We start from the raw sequence: 25225 nt of genomic DNA on the forward strand, positions 1-25225 counted from the left end.
CTGAGGTGATAGAGGGTAGAGATCTAGTTGAAGTTTACCTTAGTGGCCTTGAGAGAGCCTGTGAGGGAACAGAATTTCTACAGTCTGTGCCCTTGTGCACTTTGAACTGTTGGTAGCTGCTGAGTTACAGTTGCTGATTAGGACAACAGTTGCTTAAGGGGAAGCCACTGTATTTGAGGAAAAACACACAGGATAAATTCTCAACGTTTAAAGACACAGCATTCCTCAGAATCTGCAGTGCTTGGAGAAATAATTCCACACATCCAATGTCCTGGCTATCAATTATGTCTTGGATGTCACCTTTTTCCTTTACTGAACTCTATGGGGTAGGGCAAAGACCTCTGAAAGAAGACACTAAAGGGATGCTATTCATCCCCTTTCAATGTATTACAGACAAATGAGCCTTGTAAGTGGCCATCACGATACATGAAGCACAGGGCTTGCCTTAACCATGTGTACAAACACAAATGTTGTCATTTATTAAATGGCAATAAGAGAAATCATTGCCTATGTGTTATCAGGAGATGGGACTGTGTACACTCCAGTCAGCACCAGGCTTCTAGTAAAAGACTGGTTAGCAGAGGATCAGAGGGTCACACTGACTGGTGCTGATGAAGGAGGAAGTACAGCAGGGGAGAAGTGAGTAGTTTGATGCTTGTAACACTGAATATCCTGGAAAAGAAAAGGAAGAACAGAAGGTTGGTTACACGAGGCTGATGGAAGGAACCACATTCTTCCTGGTCTTCAGTAAAAGGAAATAAAAATCCTGCATCTGAAATTTGTCATTTGGGATGAAATATAGCAGAGGACTTGAAAGGATGACAACATGCTTCTTTGCCATGTCTCTAACTTTTCTCCATATTTCTCTCCTTTGTTCTTTTCCCTTATCATCAAGGGCATTCATTGATCTCTTCACAGTTCAGTGCTGATTTTCCCTTTCTCACTTGTCCTCCTTCTCATCATCCCAGTCACTCAGGTACCTGAAGAGAAGTGTCAGGAGTACGGACAGACAGACTCAGCATCACAGCAACAATGGCCTCATCAGTCCTGGGGATGGTCAAGGAGGAGGTGACCTGTCCTATCTGTCTGGACCTCATGGTGGAGCCTGTGAGTGCAGATTGTGGTCACAGCTTCTGCCGAGCCTGCATCACACTGAACTACGAGTCCAACAAAGGCGAAGAAGGAGAGAGCATCTGCCCTGTATGTCGAGATAGTTACCTGTTTGGGAATCTGAGGCCCAATTGGCATGTGGCCAACATAGTGGAGAGGCTAACAGGGCTCAAGACAAGCTCAGGGGAGGAGCAGAAGGTGAATGTCTGTGCAAAGCATGGAGAGAAGCTCCAGCTCTTCTGTGAGAAGGACATGATGGCCATCTGCTGGCTTTGTGAGAGATCTCAGGAGTACTGTGGTCACCAAACAGCTCTCATTGAAGAGGTGGCCACTAAATACAAGGTAGGAAGGGGGAGGGTGTGGGACACAGAGCAGGAGACAGTAACAAATGGGAAATCTCCACTTGGTGTGTCAGGTCAATTACCTGGACGTCATAGACTCTGGGGTTGTTACATCATTCCATTCTTTCCTACCTAAAAGGACATGATGGTTTATTCTAACTTACTTGTATGAGAATCTGCCTGACTACAAATACTAGGATAGAAAAATAAATTTGAAACTGTCCCTGTAAAGTTAAGTTGATGACCAAGAAATGCCATGAACAGAACTACTAATTCACTTCATATTTTTCTTCTTACGTTGCTTATGTCAGATTCATTCATACTTCCTAAATTCCAGTCCCGTGACTTCCAACCATGGGGCTAGTTAGTGAATGACGTTCAGCAGTGAAGATAATGTGCGTGTAGCAGTTGAAACATCTGGGAGGAGGGGAAAGAATTCCATAGTGAGAGGCAAGTTCCGTGTTGGGACTTTGTTTTCTGTTGGTTGCTTGTGACCGCACATGTAAACTCATGGAGACTGTTGCAACATGCACAGAGCCTGCAAGGGTCTGCACCATATGGGATTCTAGAGCTGGAAGAAGTGGGAACATGGCCCATCCGTTACCCAGAAGCAATCTCCAGTTGATAACTACTTGTAAACTTACTTTTCTCCAAGGAAGTCTCACTGGGGGAAATAAACTGTTCTTAAGGAAAGGTCCTGTGCCCAGTAGGAGATGGATGACCACACAAAATGAACTATGCCCACATTTGAGGGTTCTTTTTCTCATAATGATGTCTGGGCTGTACTGATATGGAAAGTAAAGCCTTGAGTCTGGCATTGAAATGTTTCAGCAAAGCCTCTCTAGAGGCTGAGAAACAGATGCCTCTTTGTTTTGTAACAGGAGACATAAAGCGTGTGGATCTGAATGGGAGGGGAGGTGGAGAGGAAGTGGTAGGAGTAGGTGCCTGAGAATCTGTAATCACAATATATTGCATAAAAAAATCTATTTTCAATGAAGAAAAACCTGTGGAGGCCCAAAAATGTGAGCCTATTTCACCTCACTGAAGGTCAGAGAGTTTGAGCTTATTCTAAGTTGCTGACAACTATGGCTGCACACGCTGACCTAGGGTGTGCTTACTTGGTGTTTTGGAAATTAAGATGGCCCATAGAGGGAGATGCACTCCACCCTGACCAAAGGTCAGAGAATTCAAGCATACTTTTGCCTCCCTTTGAATTAGGAGGTTTGACCTAGGGAGAGGCTGCCTTCATTATACTTGGATAGGGTGGGTTCACTGCCTAAACAACAGAATGCTTTCCTTGTAATTAATGACTTGATGTCTCAAAGTATTGATGTAAGCAACTGTTCTAGTTGTCATTTTCATCATGTTAAGGCAGTCTTTTGCCTTCTCCCCCTGTTGTATTGGTGCACAAATATGTATGGAAAGTTAAACAGGGAAACTCAGAGAACTCAGAGCTCCCAACTCAGTGTGCAGGAGGCTGAGTTGCCCTCCCATTATTTTCCTGTGTCCCTGTGGTTCTTTCTTATCTCTGTTCCTCCTGTCTAACATTTCTAATCCTCATGCTCAAACCCTGGAATGTAGGAACTGGTTATGGCTAGTAACCCGGCAAAAGTCTCCTAAAAAATGTGGCTCCCAACATATGGCAGCCCAACATAGGGCAGCCTGTGACAACATAAGAAAAAATACAATAAAAAAAGGAAAAAAATGACAAAAGAAAATACACATGGACAGTGTGGTGGAGCACGGTTAAATGCCAGGACTCTGGCAACTGATGAGTTTGAGGTTATATAGGTGTAGACAGAAATTCCAAGCCAACCTGGGCTACATAGTAAGATGTGGGTTCAAAAAAAAAAAGAAAAGAAAAAAGAAAAAGAAAAGGAATATGTAGGTGTCAATTGCAGGTATGTGTATATTTATGTGAAAGACCATGAGAGCTAACAAAATTACCCCAGTTTTCTGATGCCAGAATCAAAGTGAGATTTGTGTACTTGGTGGGATGACTAAGAGAGATTGTGTGCACGTAAATGCAAGAATGATTTGAACTGAAGATGAAGATTACAAACTTTATATGCATAAATCATGGCACAAGATATTAAAAAGAGAACAGTCTTAGACTTCCTGTCTTTTCAGAAGGATTTCTTGGCTTTTGGTTAGGAGCAGCTGTCATACTAAGCACACAGCTTGACTCTGTTACATTTCCTCTCCCACAGGTGATGCTCCAGTCTGCCCTGGAGATGCAGATGGCTAATGAGGAAAGATGTGACCAGTGGGAAGATGACCTTCAAAAGGAGAGAACTTTCTGGGAGGCAAGTGAGGACCCTACCTTCTAAGGGAGATAGCCTGATGCCTGGGAAGGACCTGGGCAAAAAGCTCCCTGGCTCTTCATTCCCTGGAGGCTGCTGGGGACAAGAGGCCTTGATTAGTCCTCTCTGCCTGTTCCCTTGGAGCTGGGGCTGCACAGAGAGTGCATCACAGTTGAGCCTGGCTGTGTGAGGAGCTGACACCATGGCAGGGGTCTGGTGAGAATGGCACTGAGTCCTAAAACTCTCTCCTGTGGTGCTTTATAGAACTGTGACTTTTGGGAAGATGCTTGGGAGCAGTCACAGGACCATTCTTGGGGTTAGCTTCTCTCAGGGATTCAGAGGTAGAATGAGAAGTATTGCAAGTAGCTGTGTGAAAACTGAGCCATACCAAGGCATCCCACTTTGGCTCAGGTGGCCTTGATAAAGGTAACCTAAGATCTTTGTTTTGGAATATCCTAAACAGACACAGAAAGGAGACAGATGCTTCCCTAAGACTGCCTTCCCTTCCCAAACTCAGTTCCTGTGAGAACTCCCCATCAGAACAGTGGATTTCTCTCTCTAAGTCCCATTAGGACAGTCGGAATAACTCTCCCTTTTCTACTCCCTAAGAAAAAAATACAGAGCAATGTAGAAAAGGTCCAGAAGAAGTTTAAAGAAATGCACGAATTCCTGTATTCGGAGGAGAAGAATAAGCTGCAGAAGCTGAGGCAAAAGGAGGAAGACATTGTCAAAAGACTGGAAAAGTCTGAAAATGAGCTGGTGAAGCAGAGGGAGACAGTGAGTGACCTCATCTCAGATCTGGAGCATGGGCTGCAGTGCTCATCCATAGAGATGCTGCAGGTAAGACTGCAAGAGATCCAGCATCTGAGAGTCAGGAGACCTGGAAGCCATTTCTCTCCCTCTGTGCTGCTGTGATCTCCCTGCTGAGTACAGTATGGCTCTCTGGGCTCTTCCTGAACTCTTTCCTAAACCAGTTTCAGAAGATGGAGAAATCATTGCAAACCTGGATGGCAAGGGGAAATGGCATGTTTTAGTTTATCAAATAAAGTACATTAGCAGAACCATGTGGAGAAGATCTGTTGCATCATGGGTAGTTACTACCCTACTGCAATGTGAGCATGTATGAAGCATATTCAACAGCCATTTGTCATTTCACATAAATTTGATATTATTTTTGAGAGTTTCACCCCCACTGCCTCTGTTTCAGTGGTGTGGCCAGTGGGAGGGGAGTTGCCACCCGAGACTTCAGAGAGTTTCCCTCCTCTGTCTTCTAGTTGCTGAGATGAAAGATGTCTTCTCTATCTGTGCACGTGCAAAATTTGTATTGCATTTTATCTCTATCATATTTTTAAATACTCTAAACCAAAGTCATATTCTGGTAATGAATATCTCTGTAGGAATTTGGTTCCTTCACCTCAATTGCCAATCTTATAGACCTTGGTAGTTCTAGGAAGTTTTCATACTCCTTTAGTTTATTGGTTTCCATTGCATTGGTTTAATTATTATTGAGGACACTCATTTATCACCTATATTAGATGGAATTATGTATATATGATTAAACTATGTTAGTTCACATAGATTCCAACTACAGACACCATACTCTACAAGCCTAAAATTGTATTACTTGACCAAAGAATCTGCTCACTTTTCTCTGCCTCCAGCCTCTCATAACCCAAATTCTAAACTTTACTTTTGTGAGATTAATATTTTGCTACAAACCACAACATTATATGGTAATTACTCAGCCATGTTTTCACATCAATTTATCAGAACCAGAGGCTTTGATAAAGGTTAAACTAATATTCAGGGAAATTTTGGCATTATTGCTCTGTGAATAAAGTAGCTTTCCTTTGCTATAGATTTTACTGTAGGTAACTCCCTTTCTGTTGTGTATTTGGGAATTAATTATCAGTTGAGAACTGTTTTCTATGCCTTTGGGATACATGTGAAAACAGTTTCCTACTACCAGGCCTTGTTCCTCCCCCTAGGTAATGCAGAGATCTGCTTTTCTGCAATTATCTTTATCAGAAGGCTGTTGGTCAGTGCTTAGCGTCAAGGAAAGAACATTCTATTTAAGGTGTTCACAAATATCCAAGGACATAGAGTTACTACTTACCAAGCTTCTGGTCTGGTTTTACCTCATGACTAGAACAGCTGATAATAGCATACTCTGGAACTGATGATTTGGAGGCCTGGGTCCCTTCTTTGTTTTTACTGCCTAGAGCAGAATTCAAGACCGAAATCCATAGAAACCACAGCTTCTGGTGTATGTGCTATCTGATTGAGAGCCATAATTTCTCTCTTAACATTTACATTGTTGCTTGGTTACCCGATTCTATGCCTGATGAGGAGGAAAACAGCAGAATACTGAAAATAATTATTTTAGTTTTTTACTGACCACCTAACAACGTAGTTTAGCACACTGACCATCCTCTCTAGAATTCCCTGATTATTTAATTCCTTTCTTAACTAACTTTCTCCATTAAGGAGTTCACCAGTGTGCACTAACCACTTTTGAGCTGACAGGCTCGTGTTTGTGTGTGTGTGTGTGTGTGTGTGTGTGTGTGTGTGTGTGTGAAAACCCTTATTTGATTTTTTTGTAAGGCAAAAGCATTCTAGCCCTGGAAGCTGCTAGGGCTGGGAATTGCTGGTTTAAAGGATGTATATGACTGAGAATATCTGTAATGGAGAGAACAAGAGAGAACATGGAAGAACAAGGTAGAACAAGACAGAACAAGGAAGAATAAGGATTGAGAGAAGAATAAAGAAACATGGATACTTGTTGTGAGTAGATTTTTTTAACCCTCAGATTTTTAGACCCCCTTGTTAGCTTATCATGGCATCTTTAATTGAAACCTGAAAAGGAAGTCTTAAAGTCCGGAACTTTATAGCTCCTGTTAATTTTTGTACATGACACATATATAATAATACCACTTAGTATTGTTTTTTCCTGTGCCCAGTTGATTTAGTATAACATAAGTTTTCTGAGTTCATACAAGTTACAACAAATGACAATGCTTCTTGCTTTGAATACCTAATATTTTAACATTATGTGCTTATCATATCATTTTATCCAATTTATCTGTTGATTAGTTCTCCAGTTGACTGAATTTTATCTACTATGACAATGACTCACTGGACATGAGCATACAGATGTCTTTATGAGGACAAGTTTAAACATCAGACTTCATCTATATCTAGAATGATCAGTTCTCCAAAGAATTCTTTTTTTCTATGAAATCTGCTTTTTTGGTTTATGTTATATAAAATAAATCCATGTGTAGCCAAGAACCTACTGCCTGGGATCCCAAGACTTGAGGGATTCTCACACACAGAAACAAAACATGAGGAGCACACAACAATGAAAATGAAATAAAAACTTCCCAACTTACACCCAGGTGTTCTGGCTCACACCTTTAATCCCAGCAGGTAGAATGCAGAAACAAATGAAGCTTCATGGGTTCAAGGCCAGCATGGTCTATATAGTGAGTTTCAGGCATCAGGGTTACATAGTGAAACTTACAACTAGCCAAGATGGAGAGAGGAAGAGACTATAGACTATCCAGTTTTAAATGGAGTATATATAGCCCACCTCTAATTCAAAGGCCCAGGAATCACTGCAGAAGAAGGGGCAGAAGGAGCATAGGAGGCAGAGGTGATGAAGGTCTACCAGGAAAACAGTGTCTTCTGGACAGAGCTTAGCAGCAGCCCATATGAACTGGGATTGGTTGTGATACCACACCCAAGACCTGTGCAAACCTAAACCACACCAAGTTCCACTATAGAAAGTGGACTTCCATAGAAAGTTCAACTACAGGCAAGGAGTCCCTGGTAATTGCTAGTTGCTAGAAGAATGGTCACATTTCTCAAAGACTGTAACTTTACTTAAATCTACTAAAGTTATTTGAAATCCAAACAAGAGGGAATATTTGCACAATATTAGGTCTCAAACCCAGGATATATGGCTAACTGAGGTGCCCACTTAACATATCAAAGTGGACCTGGTGGGTCAGGTCTTGATATCCGTTCATGTAAAAGAGCAAATATTGTATTGGAAAGATGAAAAGGATATTTATTAATGTGGCTGCATTTGAAATAAAAATTGTCCATTTTTAGTTTCTCAAAGTGATATCAAAATTTAAATAGAGAGCCAAGGATATACAAAAATGAGTATTGCTTGTCAAAGTGTGATTTTTCTCCCATCACTATCTGGGTTATAGACTCATACTTTAATTTGGTCTGGTAAGTAATTAAAAGTGCTTGAAATCTTTTTTGGTAACCAGATTTCACTCTGAGCTGTTTTTCTTCTCCCAAAAATCCTCATTTTGGGGAATGATCATTGTTTTAGTAGTTTTTCAATTTGACACATATGTTCTTTTTCTGCCAGAACAATTACAGAGAAAAGAAAAAGAGAAGAGAGATATGGTTAGTTGGTTTTAAGTATCTGACAATCTATGGTACTAGTCTTTGTGGCTTCTTCATTACTAACATATTGAATTGTGTCTAAAAGACTCAAATTCTCATATTGTCAGTTGTAAGTAAGGTAATGGAGAGCTGACAAGGAGCATGGATAAATCATGTGTTTACATGTTTAGATGTACACACAGCAAAACCTATGTAAGCTTTCAAACTACTATTTATTCATCTTAGCTTTCCAAAGCCTTGTAGTAAGGGACAGAAAATAGTCTCAGTTTACATGTAAGTCAAGTAAAGAGTCATGTATTCTGTTTATATCTTGTCTTGGAGAACTGTGGGTGACAGATTTGATTCTCTGAATTTGTCTCTGCACCCAGTGAGAGTGTGACTAGGATTTGCAAGAACACGCAGAACATGTTATTGACTGTGTTTTCTCCTTTCTCTCTAGGGTGTGAATTGTGTCCTAACAAGGTATGTTTCGGTTGACAAGGATGAATATCCTTATTGCGTGGTGAGAATGATTTAGTATCTGACTAGAATAAATCTCTCATGGATTTGGGGGAATTTAGACAAAGTGTTATTCTGAATTTCCAGTAGAAGGAGGAGGAAGATGCAGAAAAAGACAGGCTCTGACTGTTTTGTAACTGCTGGGGACAGATTTGATTCTCTTTTAGGGGTCTGGGTAATGGGGAGTCACAAAGTTAGGCTCAGCAGTGGGAAGAGGCAAATGGAGCCACAGGAGCTTTCAGACTCCTTGTGGTTCCATCATTCTGTCCGTGCTTTGTGCTTGTGTCTGGCTCTGTCTGCAGCTCACAGGTACTTGATTCACAGATTCATCCTAGATAGGGTATGTCTTCTTTGTCTGCAGTGCTCACAGAACTGTATACTGGGAAAAATTCCTGTGGATCTGTGTGTTTCTCATGAGACTAGAAGAGATCCAGAGTTCCTTTGTGGTTGTACTTAAATTTTTCTTTTTTGTTTTTGTTCTTATTTATTTATTTTTATAAACAATCTTTTCTCTTACATATCAATCCCAGTTCCTACTTCCTCCCCTTCTCCCTTCTCCTGTTCTGCCCACCTTCTCCCACCATAACCCCCATTCACTCCTCAGAGGGAAAGGCTTCCACTGGGGAGTCAACAAAGTTTGGCATACAACTTTGAGGCAGGACCGAGGCCCTTTCCCCTATACCTAGGCTGAGCAACGTATCCCTCCAAAGAGAATGGGCTTCAGAAATCCAGTTCATGCAGTAGGGATACATCCTGGTCTCACTGCTAGTGGCCTTATAGACTGAATAAGTCACAGAGCTATCATTCACATTCAGAGGGCCTAGTTTGGTCCTATGCAGGTTACCCCACTGTCAGTCCAGAGTCAGTGAGCTCCCATTAGCTCAAATCAGCTATTTAATATTATCACTCCTCCCTCTCTTTGACTGAACTCTGGAGCTTGACCCTATCTTTAACTATGGATCTCCACATCTGCTTCCATCAGTTGCTGGATGAAGGTATTGTGATGACAATTAAGGTAGTCATCAGTCTGATTACAGGGGAAGGCCAGTTTAGGCACCCTCTCCACTCCACTATTGCTTAGGACCTTAGCTGGGGTCATCCTGTGGATTTCTGGGAATTTCCTTAGTGCCAGGTTTCTTGCCAGCACCATAATGGCTTGCTCAAAGAAGATATCTGTTTCCTTGCTCTCCCTCTCTGTCCTTCCTCCATCTTGACCATCCCATTCTCTCATGTTCTCTTCCCCCCTTACCTTCTGTCCCCCTTTTCTTCTTCTCTAATCCTAAATCTCTCAGGAGATCGCATCTCTTTCCCTTTCCAATGGAGATCCTTGTTTGTCCTCTCTTAGGGGTTCTCCTTGTTATCTAGCTTCTCTGGGGTTCTGGACTATAGGCTTGTTATCCTTTTCTTTATATCTAGTATCCACATATAAGTGAGTACATATTCTGTTTGTCTTTCTGGGTCTGGGTTACTTCGGTCAGGTTGGTTTTTCTCTAGTTCCATTTATTTGCCTGATAATTTCAAGATGTCATTGTTTTCTATCCCTGGCTGGTACTCCATTGTGTAAATCAACCACATTTTAAAAAATCCATTCTTCAGATGAGGCATCTAGGTTGTTTTCGGGGTCTAGCTATTACGAATAGTTTATGAACACAGTTTAGCAAATGTCCTTGTACTATGAGTGTGCATCCATTGTGTATATGCCCAAAAGTGCTATTTCCGTGTCTTAAGGTATATTGATTCCCAGTTTCTTGAGAAATCACCATGCTGATTTCCACAGCAGCTGATCAAGTTTTTACTCCCACCAGCATAAGCATCTTCTGCAGCATAAGCTATTATCAGTGTTTTTGATCTTAGCCATTCTGACTGGTGTAAGATGGTACTCAGAGTTGTTTTGATTTGCAGTTACTTAACGACTAAGAATGTTTAGCAATTCCTTAAATGTCCTTTGGCCAATTGAGATTCTTCTGTTGAGAATTATTTGTTTAGATATGTACCCTATTTTTAATTAGATTATTTGGTATTTTGATGTCTAGTTCTTTGAGTTCATTATATATTTCAGAGATCAGTCCTCTCTCTGATATGGGGTTGGAGAATATCTTTTCCTATTCTGTAGGCTGCCATTTTCTCTTACAGAAGCTTTTCAGTTTCAGGAGATCCAATCTATTAATTGTTGATCTCAGTGTCTGTGCTGCTGGTATTTTATTAAGGAACTGGTCTCCTGTGCCCACATGTTCAAGGCTACTTCCCATTTTCTTTTCTATGAGGTTGGTTCAGTGTTACTGGCTATGTGTTGAAGTCTTTGATCCATTTGGACTTGAGTTTTGTGCATGATGGTAGAGATGGATCTATTTGAATTTTTCTACATGTCAGCATCCAGTTATGGCATCACCATTTGTTGCAGATTTTTTTCTATTGTATGATTTTAGCTCCTTTGTCAAAAATTAAGTGTTCATAGGTGTGTGGATTAATTTTTTAAGGTTATTTATTTATTTAAGATTTCTGCCTCCTCCCTGCCACCTCCTCCAATTTCCTTCCCCTCTCCCAATCAAGTCATCCTCCCTTGTCAGCCCTAAGAGCAATCAGGGTTCCCTGCCCTGTGGGAAGTCCAAGGAACACCCACCTCCATCCAGGTATAGTAAGGCGAGCATCCAAACTGCCTAGGCTCCCACAAAGCCAGTACGTGCAGTAGGATCAAAAACCCATTGCCATTGTTCTTGAGTTCTCAGTAGTCCTCACTGTCCGAGTCCGTTTTTTTCCCATGCTTTTTCAGACCCAGGCCAGCTGGTCTTGGTGAGTTCCTGATAGAACATCCCCATTGTCTCAGTGTGTGGGTGCACCCCTCGCGGTCCTGAGTTCCTTGCTCACGCTCTCTCTTCATCTGCTCCTGATTTGGACCTTGAGATTTCAGTCCATGCTCCAAATTGGGTCTCTGTCTCTGTCTCCTTTTATCGCCTGATGAAGGTTAATATTCAGGAGGATGCCTATATGTTTTTCTTTGGGTTCACCTTATTATTTAGCTTCTCTAGGATCACGAATTATAGGCTCAAGGTCCTTTATTTATGGCTAGAAACCAAATATGAGTGAGTACATCCCATGTTCCTCTTTTTGGGTCTGGCTTACCTCACTCAGGATAGTGTTTTCTATTTCCATCCATTTGTATGCAAAATTCAAGAAGTCATTGTTTTTTACTGCTGAGTAGTACTCTAATATGTGTATATTCCATACTTTCTTCATCCATTCTTCCATTGAAGGGCATCTAGGTTGTTTCCAGGTTCTGGCTATTACAAACAATGCTGCTATGAACAGAGTAGAGCATATACTTTTGTTGTATGATAGGGCCTCTCTTGGGTATATTCCCAAGAGTGGTATTGCTGGGTCCAGGGGTATGTTGATCCCGAATTTCCTGAGAAACCGCCACACTGCTTTCCAGAGTGGTTGCACAAGTTTGCATTCCCACCAGCAATGGATGAGTGTACCCCTTTCTCCACAACCTCTCCAGCAAAGGCTATCGTTGGTATTTTTTATTTTAGCCATTCTGACAGGTGTAAGATGGTATCCTAAGTTGTCTTGATTTGCATTTCCCTGATCGCTAAGGAAGCTGAGCATGACCTTAAGTGTCTTTTGGCCATTTGAACTTCTTCTGTTGAGAATTCTCTGTTTAGCTCAGTGCCCCATTTTATAATTGGGTTGATTAGCCTTTTACGGTCTAGTTTCTTGAGTTCTTCATATATTTTGGAGATCAGACCTTTGTCAGTTGCGGGATTGGTGAAGATCTTCTCCCAGTCAGTGGATTGCCTTTTTGTCTTAGTGACAGTGTCCTTTGCTTTACAGAAGCTTCTCAGTCTCAGGAGGTCCCATTTATTCAATGATGCCCTTAATGTCTATGCTGCTGGGTTTATACGTAGGAAGAGGTCTCCTGTGCCCATGTGTTGTAGAGTACTTCCCACTTTCTCTTCTGTCAGGTTCAGTGTGTTCGGACTGATATTGAGGTCTTTAATCCATTTGAACTTGAGTTTTATGCATGGTGATAGATATGGATCAATTTTCATTCTTCTACGGATTGACACCCAGTTTTGCCAGCACAATTTGTTGAAGATGTTCTCTTTTTTCCATTGTATACTTTAGCTAGGGGACAGCTGTTTAGGAACTCCCAAATACTCTCAACCATTGGGCCTCCTAGGGGAGCGATGCAGTGCCTGGCTGGAGCCCAGACTGGGCAAAAGGATCCAAGGTCCAAATCTAAGCGGCAGCAGTCCCCACATGATATGGTCCATAGTCCCTTCCTTCCTCATCTGCTCCCTTGGCCCCAAGTGGGATAGTCTGCCTATCTTGTGGCAAGAAGTACATGAGGCCCTGTGTGTAAGCTCAGGCCTCTTGGAGCCCACTGGCCAGCTGAGCTGAGCAGCTGTCATCTGCTGCTAGTTCCTAAAAGCCCTGCAGCTTGACACATTTCCCTTTTTGCTTTGGCCAACAGGAGGTCTCAGCATAGCTCAGCTTGAGTCCTCATGGAGGGAGTCCCCTTTGACCTACTTATGTATTCTGTCCCCATCCGGATGGTTTATCCTTTTCTTTCTATCCGGTGTTGTTTATTTTCAGAAGCTGCTTCCTGTCCCTGTGGAGTCACAAGTGTCTCTAAACATAAACAGTCTGGTTGAGAGGAGAGCCATCTGCATCCCCTAGGGTCAGTAGAAGGGTAGAAGATGACAGCTGGCTCCCTCTGCTCCTGTCCCCTGCCCAAGCCTTTGTTACCACTCCTCGGAGGCAGAGGCAGCCCAGTCTTGGTATGTACCAAACCCAGGCATGGCTTTTGATGGGTTCCCAGACAAGCAGGCTGTTACTTTTTCAAAAATCAGGTGTTCATAGATTTGTGGGTTAAAGTCCGGGTCTTCTATTCGATTCCATTGGTCGACATCTCTGTTTTTATGTCAATACCAAGCTGTTTTCAATACTGTAGCTCTGTAATAGAGTTTGAAGTCAGGGATGGTAATGCCTCCAGACGATCCTTTATTGTATAAGATTGTTTTGGCTCTCCTGGGCTTTTTGTTTTTCCAAATAAAGTTGATTATTGTATTCTTCAGATCTGTGAAGAATTTTGATGGAAATTGCATTGAATCTATAGATTGCTTTTGGTAGAATTGCCATTTTACTATGTTGATCCTCCCAATTCAAGAGCAAGGGAGATCCTTCCATTTTCTGGTGTCCTCTTCAATTTCTTTCTTCAAAGACTTAAAGTTCTTGTCAAATAGATCTTTCACTTTTTTGGTCAGAGTTACCCCAAGATATTTTATGCTATTTGTGGCTATCGTGAAAGGTGATGCTTCTCTGATTTCCCTCTCTGCTTCCTTATCCTTAGTGTAGAGAAAGGCAACTGAGTTTTTGGAGTTGATCTTGTATCCTGCCACATTACTAAAGGTGTTTATCAGCTGTAGCAGTTCTTTGGTAGAGTTTTTGGGGTCGCTTATGTATACTATCATATCATCTGCAAATAATGAAAGCTTACCTTCTTCATTTCCAATACAAATCTCCTTGATCCCCTTATGTTGTCTTATTGCTAGAACTTCAAGCACTACATTGAAGAGGTATGGAGAGAGTGGACATCTTTGTTGTGTTCCTGATTTTAGTGGGATGGCTTTGAGTTTTTCTCCGTTTAATTTAGTGTTAGCTGTTGGCTTGCTGTAGATAGCTTTTATTATATTTAGGTATGATCCTTGTATCCCTAATCTCTCCAAGACCTTTATCATAAAGGGATGTTGAATTTTGTCAAATGCTTTTTCAGCATCTAATGAAATGATCATATGGTTTTTTTTCTTTCAGTTTATTTATATGGTGGATTACATTGATAGATTTTCGTATGTTCAACCAGCCCTGAATCTCTGAAATGAAGCCTACTTGATCATAATGGATAATTTTTCTAATGTGTTCTTAGATTCGGTTTGCCGGTATTTTACTGAGAATATTTGCGTCGATGTTCATGAGTGAGATAGGCCTGTAATTCTCTTTCTTGGTTGGGTCTTTGTGTGGTTTTGGTATCAGGGTCACTGTAGCTTCATAAAAGGAATTTGGCAATGACTCTTCTGTTTCTATATTGTGAAATATATTAAGGAGTATAGGTATTAGCTCTTCTTGGAAGTTCTGGTAGAATTCCACATTGAAAACATCTGGTCCTGGGCTTTTTTTTGGAAGGGAGACTTTTGATAACAGTTTCTAATTCTTCGCGACTAACAGGTCTATTTAGATCGTTCACTTGGTCTTGGTTTAGCTTTGATATATGATACTTGTCTAAAAAAAATGTCCATTTCTTTTGCATTTTCCAGTTTTGTGGCATACAGGCTTTTGTAGTAAGATCTAATGATTCTCTGAATTTCCTCTGTGTCTGTGGTTCTGTCCCCCTTTTCATTTCTGATCTTATTTATTTGCGTGTTCTCTCTCTGTTGTTTAATTAGTTTGGATAGGGGTTTGTCGATCTTGTTGATTTTCTCCAAGAACCAACTTTTTGTTTTATTGATTCTTTGGACTGTTTTCTATGTTTCTATTTTGTTGATTTCCATCCTCAGTTTTATTATTTCCAGTCTTCTACTCCTCCTGGGTGCGTCTGCTTTTTTTTTTTCTAGAGCTTTCTGGTGTGCTGTTAAGTCCCCAATGTATGCTTTCTCTGTTTTCTTCAAGTGGGCACTTAGTGCTATGAACTTTCCTCTTAGCACTGCTTTCATCGTGTCCCATAGGTTTGAGTATGTTGTCTCTTTATTTTCATTAAATTCAAGGAAGATTTTAATTTCTTTCTTAATTTGTTCATTGACCCAGGTGTGGTTCAGTAGGTGACTGTTCAGTTTCCATGAGTTTGTCGGCTTTCTGGGGTAGCATTGTTGTTGCCTTCTAACTTTAATCCGTGGTGATCTGATAAGACACAGGTGGACACTGATATTTTTTTGTATCTGTGGAGGTTTCCTTTGTTTCCAAGTATGTGGTCAATTTTCGAGAAGGTTCCATGAGCTGCAGAGAAGAAGGTATATTCTTTCCTATTTGGGTGGAGTGTTCTATAGATGTCTGTTAAATCCATTTGCTTCATTACCTCCAATAATTCTCTTAATTCTCTATTAGGTTTCTGTCTGATTGACCTGTCCATTGGAGAGAGAGGTATATTGAAGTCTCCTACTACTAGTGTGTGTGGTTTGTTGTCTGCCTTGAGTTCTAGTAATATTTCTTTTACATAAGTGGGTGCTTTTATATTGTGGGCATAGATATTCAGGATTGAGACTTCATCCTGATGGATTGTTCCTGTTATGAGTATAAAGTGTCCATCTCGATCTCTTCTGGTTGATTTTAGTTTGAAGTCAGTTTTGTTAGAAATTAGTATGGCCACACCTGCTTTTTTCTTAGGACCATTTGCTTGAAACACTTTTTCCCAACCCTTTACTCTGAGTAGATGCCTGTATTTGTGGTTGAGATGTGTTTCTTGCAAACAGCAGAATGTTGGATCCTGTTTTCGTATCCAATCTCTTAGCCTGTGCCTTTTTATAGGTGAATTGAGCCCATTAATATTAAGTGATATTAATGACCAGTGGTTGTTTATTCCGGTTATTCTTATTGTTTTTGGTAGTAGAGTTTGTGTGTCTCCCTTCTTTGACTTGTGCTGACGAAGGGTTGCTAGATGCCTGAGTTATTGTAGGCAGTGTTGGCAATGTTGGGTTCCTTGGGTTGCGATTTTCCTTCTATTACTTTCTGTAGGGCTGGATTTGTGGCTATGTATTGTTTAAATTTGTTCTTATCCTGGGATGTCTTGATTTCTCCATTGATAGTGAACAATAGCTTGGCTGGGTATAGTAGTTTGGGTTTGCATCCATGGTTTCTTAGCTTCTGAAGTACCTCTATCCAGGACCTTCTGGCTTTCATGGTTTCCATAGAGAAGTCAGGTGTAAGTCTGATTGGTTTACCTTTATAAGTTACTTGGCCTCTTTCATTGCAGCTCTTCTATTCTTTCTTTAATCTGTCTATTTTGTGTTTTATTATTATATGGCGGGGGATTTTTTTTTGATCCAGTCTGTTTGGTGTTCTGTATGCTTCTTGAATATTCAAAGGAATATCTTTCTTTATGTTGAGAAAGTTTTCTTCCATAATTTTGTTAAAAATATTTTCTGGGTTGTTGAGGTGTGACTCTTTTCCTTCTTCTATCCCTATTATTCTTACGTTTAGTCTTTTTATTGTGTCCCATATTTCCTGAAAGTTTTGTGATGAGAATTTGTTGGCTTTGCTGTTTTCTTTGATCAGTGCGTTTATTTTCTCTACGGTGCCTTCAAAATCTGAGATTTTTTCTTCTATCTCTTGTATTCTATTGATTATGCTTGTTTCTGTAGGCTCTGCTCGTTGACCTAGATTTTCCATATCCAGCATGTCCGTCCTCAGTTTGTTTTCTTTCTTGCTTCCATTTCAGTTTTCAATTCTTGAACTGTTTCCATTACCTGTTTGATCGTTTTTTTCTTGGTTTCCCAGGATATCATGTACGTATTTACTCATTTCTTCAAACTTTTTGTTATACTTCTCATTCATTTCTATAAGGGTGTTTTTCACATGTTGTTTAAGGGACTCCATTGCTTTCATGAAGTCAATTTTTTCCACTTCTGTGTTAGTGTGTTCAAGTCCTTCTGTTGTAAGATCATTGGGTTCTGGTGTTTTCATGTTGTTTTTGAGATTGTTGGGTGAATTCTTACCTTAGTGCCTGCCCATCTCCTCCTATCAATGCTATCAAATGGGTCTTTTAAAACAGGATTAGGTTTCCCTGCTGGCCAGGGGCCCAGCTTGCAAAATGCCCTCGCTCTGTTTCCTGGCTCCCGCTGTGGGCCAAGATCCCTCTCACTACTCAGAAGGGTCTTCAGGAACAGGACCAGGCTCCCTTTTTGCCAGGGACCTCGCCAACAAAAGGCCTTCCACTCTGCAGGCCATCCACCAAAACAGAGAAACTCCTGCTGCCCTTTGCCCCGAGCTCCTGACCCAGCGCCCAAACAGGCTAAACTGGGTGATCTCGCAGCCCTGCCAAAGAGAGGGAGAATGAAGGAGGCCCCTGGGCGCAAGCTGGGGTGGGCCAGGGAGAGAGAGGTCGCAGCAGAGGAGGAGCAGCCCCAGCAGAGGGTACCAGCCCTCGCACACTAACCGGGAGGGGGTCAAGGGGGTAGGCGAATGCCCCCACTCCGTTTCCTGTGTCCCGCCGCAGGCCAAGAACACTCTCCTCACTAAGGTGGGTCTTCAGGGACAGGACCAGGCTCCCCGTTCGCCAGTGTATCTTGCCAATAAAAGGCCTACCACTCTGCAGGCCAGGCCCCAAAAAACCTACTTGATTTAATTGTAGTGGGGCGATCTGCTCTCAGCGTGGGCTTGACTGTTTCATGCTTAAACTATCCCGCATCCACTGCATCTGCGCACCGGTCTCCGCCACGTGCGTCCAGGTGTGTGGATTAATATCCAGGCTGTTGATTTGATTCCATTGGTCAACCTGTCTGTTTTTATGCCAATACCAAGGTGTTTTCATTACTATAGTTCTAGAGTAGATCTTGATGTCAGGGATGATGATGCCTCTGGAAGTTCTTTTATTATACGGGATTGCTTTGGCTATCCTGAGTTTTTTGTTTATCCACATGATGCTGAATATTGTTCTTTCCAAGTCTATAAAGAATTGTGCTGGGATTTTGATGGGGATTGCATTGAATATGTAGATTGCTATTGGTAAGATTACCATTTTTATTTTGTTGATACTGCCTTACCAAGAGCATAGGAGATCTTTCCATTTTTTTGATAGCTTCTTCAATTTCTTTCTTCACAGACGTAATGTTTTTGTCATACAGGTCTTTCACTTCTTTAATTAGTGTTAGCTCAAGATATTTCATTATGTTTTTGGTTATTGTGAAGGGTGGTGTTTCTCTGATTTCTTTCTCAGCCCATTTATCATCTTTAATTAGGAGGGCTACTGATTTTTTTTGAGAGGATCTTGTATCGTCCCACATTACTGAAGGTGTTTATCAGTTGTAGTTCCCTGGTAAAATTTTTCAGGTCACTTATGTAAACTATCATATCATCTTCAAATAGTGAGAGTTTGACTTCTTCCTTTCCAGTTTTATCCCCTTGATCTTCTTTTGTTGCCTTATTGCTCTAGCGAGAACTTTGAGTACTATGTTGAATAGATATGGAGAGAGTGGACACCCTTGTCTTGATCTTGATTTTCCCTTTGACTTTCTCTCCATTTAATTTGATGTTGTCTGTGTTTGCTATATATTGCTTTTATTATGTTTAGATACATTCCTTGTATCTCTGATCTATCTAAGACCTTTATCATGAAGGGGTGTTGGAATTTGTTGAAGGATTTTTCAGCATCTAATGAGATGATCATATAGTTTTTTCTTTCAGTTTGTTTATGTGATGGATTACATTGACAGGCTTTCATATGTTGAACCATCCCTGCATCTCTGGGCTTAAACCAACTTGATCATGGTGGATGATTTTTTTGGATGTGTTCTTGAATTTGGTTTGCCAGTATTTTACTGAATTTTTGCCTCAATGTTTAAGAGGAAGATTGGTCTGTAATTCCTTTTCTTAGTTGAGTCCTCGTGTGGTTTTTGTATCAAGGTAAATATAGCCTCACAAAAAAGAATTTGGCAATGTTCCTTCTGTTTCCATTTTGGGAAACAATTTGAGAAATTGCTCTTCTTTGAAGTTCTGGTTGAATTCTGTGCCAAAACCATTTGGCTGTGAGCTTTTGTTTAGTTGGGATACTTTTGATGACTTCTTCTTCTTCTTCTTCTTCTTCTTCTTCTTCTTCTTCTTCTTCTGCTTTTTCTGCTTCTGCTTCTGCTTCTTCTTCGGAGCTATAGGTCTACTTAAATTGTTCATTTGGTCTTGACTTAATTTTGGTATGTGGTACCTATCCAGAAAATTGTCCATTTCTTTCAAATTTTCCAGTTTTGGGCACCTAATTATTCTATGGATTTCCTTAGTGTTTGTTGTTTTGTCCCCCCTTTCACTTCTGATTCTGTTAATTTGGATATTCTATATCTGCCTTTTTGTTAGTTTTCGTGTTTGTCTACCTTGTTGATTCTCTCAAAGAAACTGTTCTTTGTTTCATTCATTCTTTATTTCTATTTTATTGATTCCAAACCCCAATTTGACTATTTTCTGCCATCTACTCCTCCTGGGTGAGTCTGCTTTTTTTTTGTTCTAGAATTTTAGTTGTGCTGTTAAGTTGGTAGTATGAGATTTCTCCACTTTTTTTATGTAGGCACTATGAACTTTTCTCTTAGCACTACTTTCATAGTGTCCCATAGGTTTGGCTATGTTGTGTGTTCATTTTTGTTGAAGACTAGGAAGTCTTTAATTTCTTCCTTGACCATGGGGTGATTCAGTTGAGCATTGTTTAATTTCCATGAGTTTGTAGGTTTTCTGCAATTAGTGTCTAAGTTTAAAAAAGGAAATCTGATAAGATACAGTGGGCTATTCCATTTTTTTTGTATTGAGGTTTGCTTTGTTACCAAGTATGTGGTCAGCTTTAGAGAAGGTTCCATAAGGTACTGAGAAGAAGTTATATTCTTTTGTGCTTGGGTGAAATGTTCTAAGATGTCTGTTAAGTCCATTTGAGTCATGACATCTGTTAGTTCTCTGATTTCTCTGTTGAGTTTCTGTCTTGCAGAGCTGTCTATCAGTGAGAGCGGGGTGGTGAAGTCTGTTACTATTAGTGTGTCGGGTGTGATGTGCAATTTAAGCTTTAGTAATGTTTCTTTTACATATGTAGTGCTCTTGTATAGATGTTCTGAATTGGGACTTTATCTTGTGCATAGATGTTCTGAATTGGGACTTCATTATGATGGATTTTTCCTGTGATGAATATGAAGTATCCTTCTAAATCTCTTTGACTGATTTTAGTGTGAAGTCTATTTTGTTAGATATTAAGATTGCCACACCAACTTGTTTCTTAGGTCCATTTTATTGGAAAATCTTTTTCCAACACTTTATTCTTTGGTAATGTGTGTCTTTGGGGTTTAAATGTGTTTCTTGTATGCAGCAGAAGGATGGATTCTCTTTTTGTATCTCTGTTAGCCTATGTGTTTTTGTAGGTGAATTGAATCCATAGATATTAAGAGATATTAATTGCCAGTGATGTTTAATTCCTGTTATTTTTTGGTTCGTAGTGTTTGTGTGTTTTCTGCCAGTGTGAGCTTATCTTTTGCCTGTGTTTTTGTGGTTGCAGCTGACTTCCATGGGTTGAAGTTCTCCTTTTAGTACTTTTTATAAGTTTGGATTTATAGATAGGTGTTGTTTAAATCTGGCTTTCTCATGGAATATTTTGTTTTCTCTGTCTATAGTGATTGAAAGCTTTGCTAGGTAGAGTAGTGTTGACTTGCTCCTGTGGTCTCTTAGTGTCTGCAGCATATCTGTCCAGGACCTTCTGACTTTCAGAGTTTCCACTGAGAAGCCAGTTGTAATTCTGATAGGTCTGCCTTTATATGTTACTTGGCCTTTTTCCTTTGCATCCATTAATATTCTTTCTTTATTCTGTATATTTAGTGCTTTGATTATTATATGACAAGGGGACATTGGGGGGGGGGGGGCTCCAGTCTATTTGGTGCTTTGTAAGCTTCTTGTACTTTTGTAGCTATATCCTTCTGTAGGTTGGGAAAGTTTTTTTCAATGATTTTGTTGAATATATTTTCTGTGCCTTTGAACTGGAGTTCTCATTCTTCTTTCCTTATTATTCTCAGGTTTGGTCTTTTCATGGTGTCTCAGAGTTCCTTGATATTGGCGTTAAAAATTTGTTGGATTTAACATTTTCTTTGACTGATGTGTCTATTTCTTCTATTGTATCTTCAACTCTTGAGATTCTCTCTTCCATTTGTTGTAATCTGTTGGTTATGCTTACATCTGTAGTCCTGTTCATTTATCCAGATTTACAATTTCTAGAATTCCCTAGGTTTGTGTTTTTTTTATTGCTTCCATTTGAATTAAGTCTTGAACTACTTGAATTGTTTGTTTCACTTGCTTGATTGCATTTTTTTGGCTTTCATTAAGAAATTTATTGATTTATTCCAATTTTATATTTGTCTTTTCCTCCATTTCTTTAAGGGAGTTTTTTACTTCCCCTTTAAGAGCCTGTATCATCTTCATAAAGTTATATTTAAAGTCATTTTCTTTTGCTTTTTGTGGATTAGGATGCTCGCGCCCTCCTCTTGAAGGACCATTAGGTTCTGGTATTGCTATATTGCTCATTAGGTTGTTGAATGTATTCTGAATGTATTCTTGCATTGGTCCCTCCCCATCTCTTCCTCTAAGTGGTGAAGGCAGTGTCTTTGCCTCTTGGATCAATTCTTGAAGTTGGTGTCTGTGTCTCAGGAATACTCTTATGGACCAATCATTGCAGTTGCTGTCTGTGTCCCAGGGAGTCGCTACTGGTCCCTTCTGTGTGTCATGGAACTGCTGAGGTCTCAGGGGATGGGTGTGTTTGGAGGCAGAGTGGGACTTGTAGTTACAGGGTCTGGTGGGGGGTGATAAAGCAGCCTTCCTGCAGGAGGCTTGCCCATGATCACTAGTGCAGCTGAGATGGGTGTGTAAGGGTCCTGGGGCTTTGCTTCAGTTCCTAGGGCCTAAAGACTGTGCTGTCCAGATGGGAGGCTGGCCACTCACCTCTACTCTGTGCATCGCAGTCTGTGTCTCAGTGAGTTGCTGAAGGTCTTGGGTACTTAGATTTTTCAAAAACAATTTTCAGTCTGTGGGCACAACAGCTCCACCTAAGCCACATACTTCAGACAACTGGAAAGCCGTTCCCTTCTATGTAAAGAGTCACATGCAGATTGTCAGCATCAGGCATGTTCTGAACATATGCAGCTCATGTCTGTATTAGTTGATGTTCCTGTCTTCTTTTCCAAAACTGTCTTCTTAAAAAAGAACTTAATTTAGAAGCTGGCTAAGAGTATCCACATTGACAAAAGTGTTTGAAGTCTTGACTTTCACCAGAGGGTTTTCTCAGACTCTATGACTCTATTACCCAGGAGCAGTTTCTGCACCCCAACTTTAGACTGTTCTTGAGAGCCCAGCTTCCCTCTCTCTCTCTCCCTCCCTTCCTTCCTTCCTTCCTTCCTTCCTTCCTTCCTTCCTTCCTGTCTACCTGCCTGCCTGCCTGCCTGTTTTGTTTTTCAGACAAGGTTTCACTGTGTAGCCTTGGCTGGCCTGTAATTCACTCTGTACATCAGGCTGTCATTGATCTCTGAAATCAACTTGCCTCTGCCTCCTAAGTGCAGGGATTAAAGCTTTTGGCCCCCTGCCTGGTCTACACATTAACTTTTAGGTACCTTAGTTTGATTGGTTTTAAGATTTGCTAATTCATCATTTCTTAAGAGTTCCAGGTGGGAAGAAGTGAGAGTGGGGAAGAAAGTTTTTAAGTGTACAAGCGAGAAGCTCTGCTCCTAAGAAGTAAGGCTTTCCAAATATTACACAGCAAGTAAGCAGAAAAGGTCATGAGTGTGTCTCTCACATCTGCAGAGTTAGTAGTCTACCCTCTCCCAGCTCAGATTTCACAGGAGAGCTCCAGGGCCTCTATGGTCAGAATGATAGGGAGTGGCAGGGAGTCCATGGTGGTCAGAGGTCACACTGTCTGAGATGTGGAGTCAATCTTTTGTCCCTAGGAGTCAGACCTTAAGTCTGAAACAGCCCAAAATGATTCCAAGAAAACAGAGAAAGATCTTCCGAGCTCCAGATCTGAAAAGCATGATGCAAGTCTTTCAAGGTGAGAGCAGCTACATTCTGTGGTTACCTGGGGTACCTGGGGGACTCTAGCGGAGGCTGGGGCTGCACTCTCTGGATAGAGAGTGCTGTCTCTGATCATGAGTACAGAAACTGAGAAGAACAGATAATGTGTACAAATGATGGCATCATATTTAATGGACATCATCATTCATCCCGTCCTATATCACAGTTTCCAGACCTTTCCTTACTCTGCAGAGCACATTGACTTAATGGTCTGATTCCCTTGCTTGCATTTAATGCTGTGCATTTTCATCATTTCAGGGCTCCGGGATGCCCAGTGCTACTGGGGTAAGGAGAAATCCCTTCATCAGCCTCTCTCGTCTAAATGTCTTTCAGAGTTTATTTCTCTACTAATACTTATGTTTTATGATACGGCTCCAAATATGAACAACAATCTGCCTCTGTTTGACTTCAAACATGGCTCTGCCAAGTTCTCTCTCACTTTCTTCTCAGGCTTCTGCTACCTAAATCACTAATAAGGCAGTACCTTGTTTCTCATGTGACTCATAATTTATATGTCTCATTTTTCTGCAGTTCACGTGAACCTGCTTCAACACAGCAATAAAAACATTGTCATTAATGTGGACAAAAGACAAATACAACATAGAAGTGGCTATAGAAGAAATTTGCAAGTTTCTGAGTCCTATGATTTAGGTGTCCTAGGGTATCCAGCTATCTACTCAGGGAAACATTATTGGGAAGTAGACGTGTCTAGATGTGATGCCTGGATCCTGGGAATAAATGATGGAAGATGTGCTAAACCCCAGCTTCATGCAGTGAATCAAAAGGGCTTCAGAGTCATAAAAAATTCTGTTGTTAAACAGGATGTAAAATATCAGCCCCAATATGGCTACTGGGTTATAGGAATTACAAACAAGTCTGTATATAACGTCTTTGAGGTGTGCTCTGTCCCTCAAAATGCTAGTGTCTCGTTCCCTTCTCTGACTGGCTCTCCCACTCGTGTTGGAGTTTTCCTGGACCGAGAAGCTTGCACTCTCACGTTTTATGATGTTTCCAACCATGGAGCTCCTATCCATAGATTCTGTGACTGTTCTTCCTCTGGTGCGGTTTATCCATATTTTAACCCTATGGAGTCATCAGAGCCAATGACAGTCTGTGGGCCACCCTCCTAACCCCTCACACAATGTCCCATGTCTGATGTAGCTCAAATACCTGAAGTCCATGGTATCATTACAGTTTTTTTCTATCTTTGGTTGTAAGAAACCATGGCCTAGCTACCCTGAGATGCATTTGTTATAAGTTTTTCAGGTTAGAGTCCATGGCTCCTGCAATACAATGTGACTTTCAGTTTCTGAGATACTGATGCACTCCCCCTAACAGTGAAGCATTCATTCTACTTCGTGTTGCTCTGTAGGTTTCCTTAGTAGTCAAGGAAACATAGAAGCTTGACAGGACCGTAGGTCTTAGACATTAATCTTGGGTACCCTGTATACATTCCAAACATCATTGTTTCCTGGAAACTACAACTGTATTGATCCTGGAAATTATGATGATATTCTGTATAAAAAGTTTGATTGCTCTCAACAAAATTGTCACAGCCTCTCTCTTGCAGTGGCCCCTCCAATCTAGGCCTTGTTTCATTCCTTATGGCCATATCAGGTGACCTTGGCCTGGTAAGTAAGAACTGGCACTAACATCTGGTCTTGCTATTTTAATACCTTACACTTTAAATACAAACAAGTGTGGATTCTTTTCCTTGATCCAGTTACTTGTCTGTTTACAAGACAATGGCAATTCATCTCTTTCCATATT

General features: G+C 40.8%; 1 protein-coding gene across 2 annotated transcripts; it reads left to right on the forward strand.

Annotated features, from left to right (window-relative positions):
* Positions 1-973: 973 nt before the first annotated feature.
* On the forward strand, positions 974-25225 carry LOC121457735 (tripartite motif-containing protein 30A-like). Of its 2 annotated transcripts, XM_041666681.1 has the most exons (7): positions 974-1452; positions 3662-3757; positions 4364-4594; positions 8619-8641; positions 23332-23432; positions 23714-23740; positions 23987-25225. In XM_041666681.1, exons 1-7 carry the CDS (start codon positions 1033-1035, stop codon positions 24583-24585), a joined length of 1497 nt encoding a protein of 498 aa, XP_041522615.1. In that variant the 5' UTR covers positions 974-1032; the 3' UTR covers positions 24586-25225. The 2 variants fall into 2 exon arrangements, with proteins under 2 accessions (XP_041522615.1, XP_041522616.1); XM_041666682.1 differs by lacking the exons at positions 23332-23432; positions 23714-23740; positions 23987-25225 and adding an exon at positions 13274-13376.

Source organism: Microtus oregoni, unplaced genomic scaffold (assembly GCF_018167655.1).
Source record: "Microtus oregoni isolate MIOR12 unplaced genomic scaffold, Mior012 000016F_ref0000370, whole genome shotgun sequence".
NCBI classification, from domain to species: Eukaryota; Metazoa; Chordata; class Mammalia; order Rodentia; family Cricetidae; genus Microtus; species Microtus oregoni.

Bases quoted from the DNA above. Each gene is read 5' to 3' on its own strand.
- LOC121457735 (XM_041666681.1), top strand. From the start codon at position 1,033: ATGGCCTCATCAGTCCTGGGGATGGTCAAGGAGGAGGTGACCTGTCCT. The intron at 8,642-23,331 runs GTATGTTTCGGT...TTTTGTCCCTAG, and splicing joins GTGAATTGTGTCCTAACAAG to GAGTCAGACCTTAAGTCTGA. The intron at 23,741-23,986 runs GTAAGGAGAAAT...ATTTTTCTGCAG, and splicing joins GGATGCCCAGTGCTACTGGG to TTCACGTGAACCTGCTTCAA.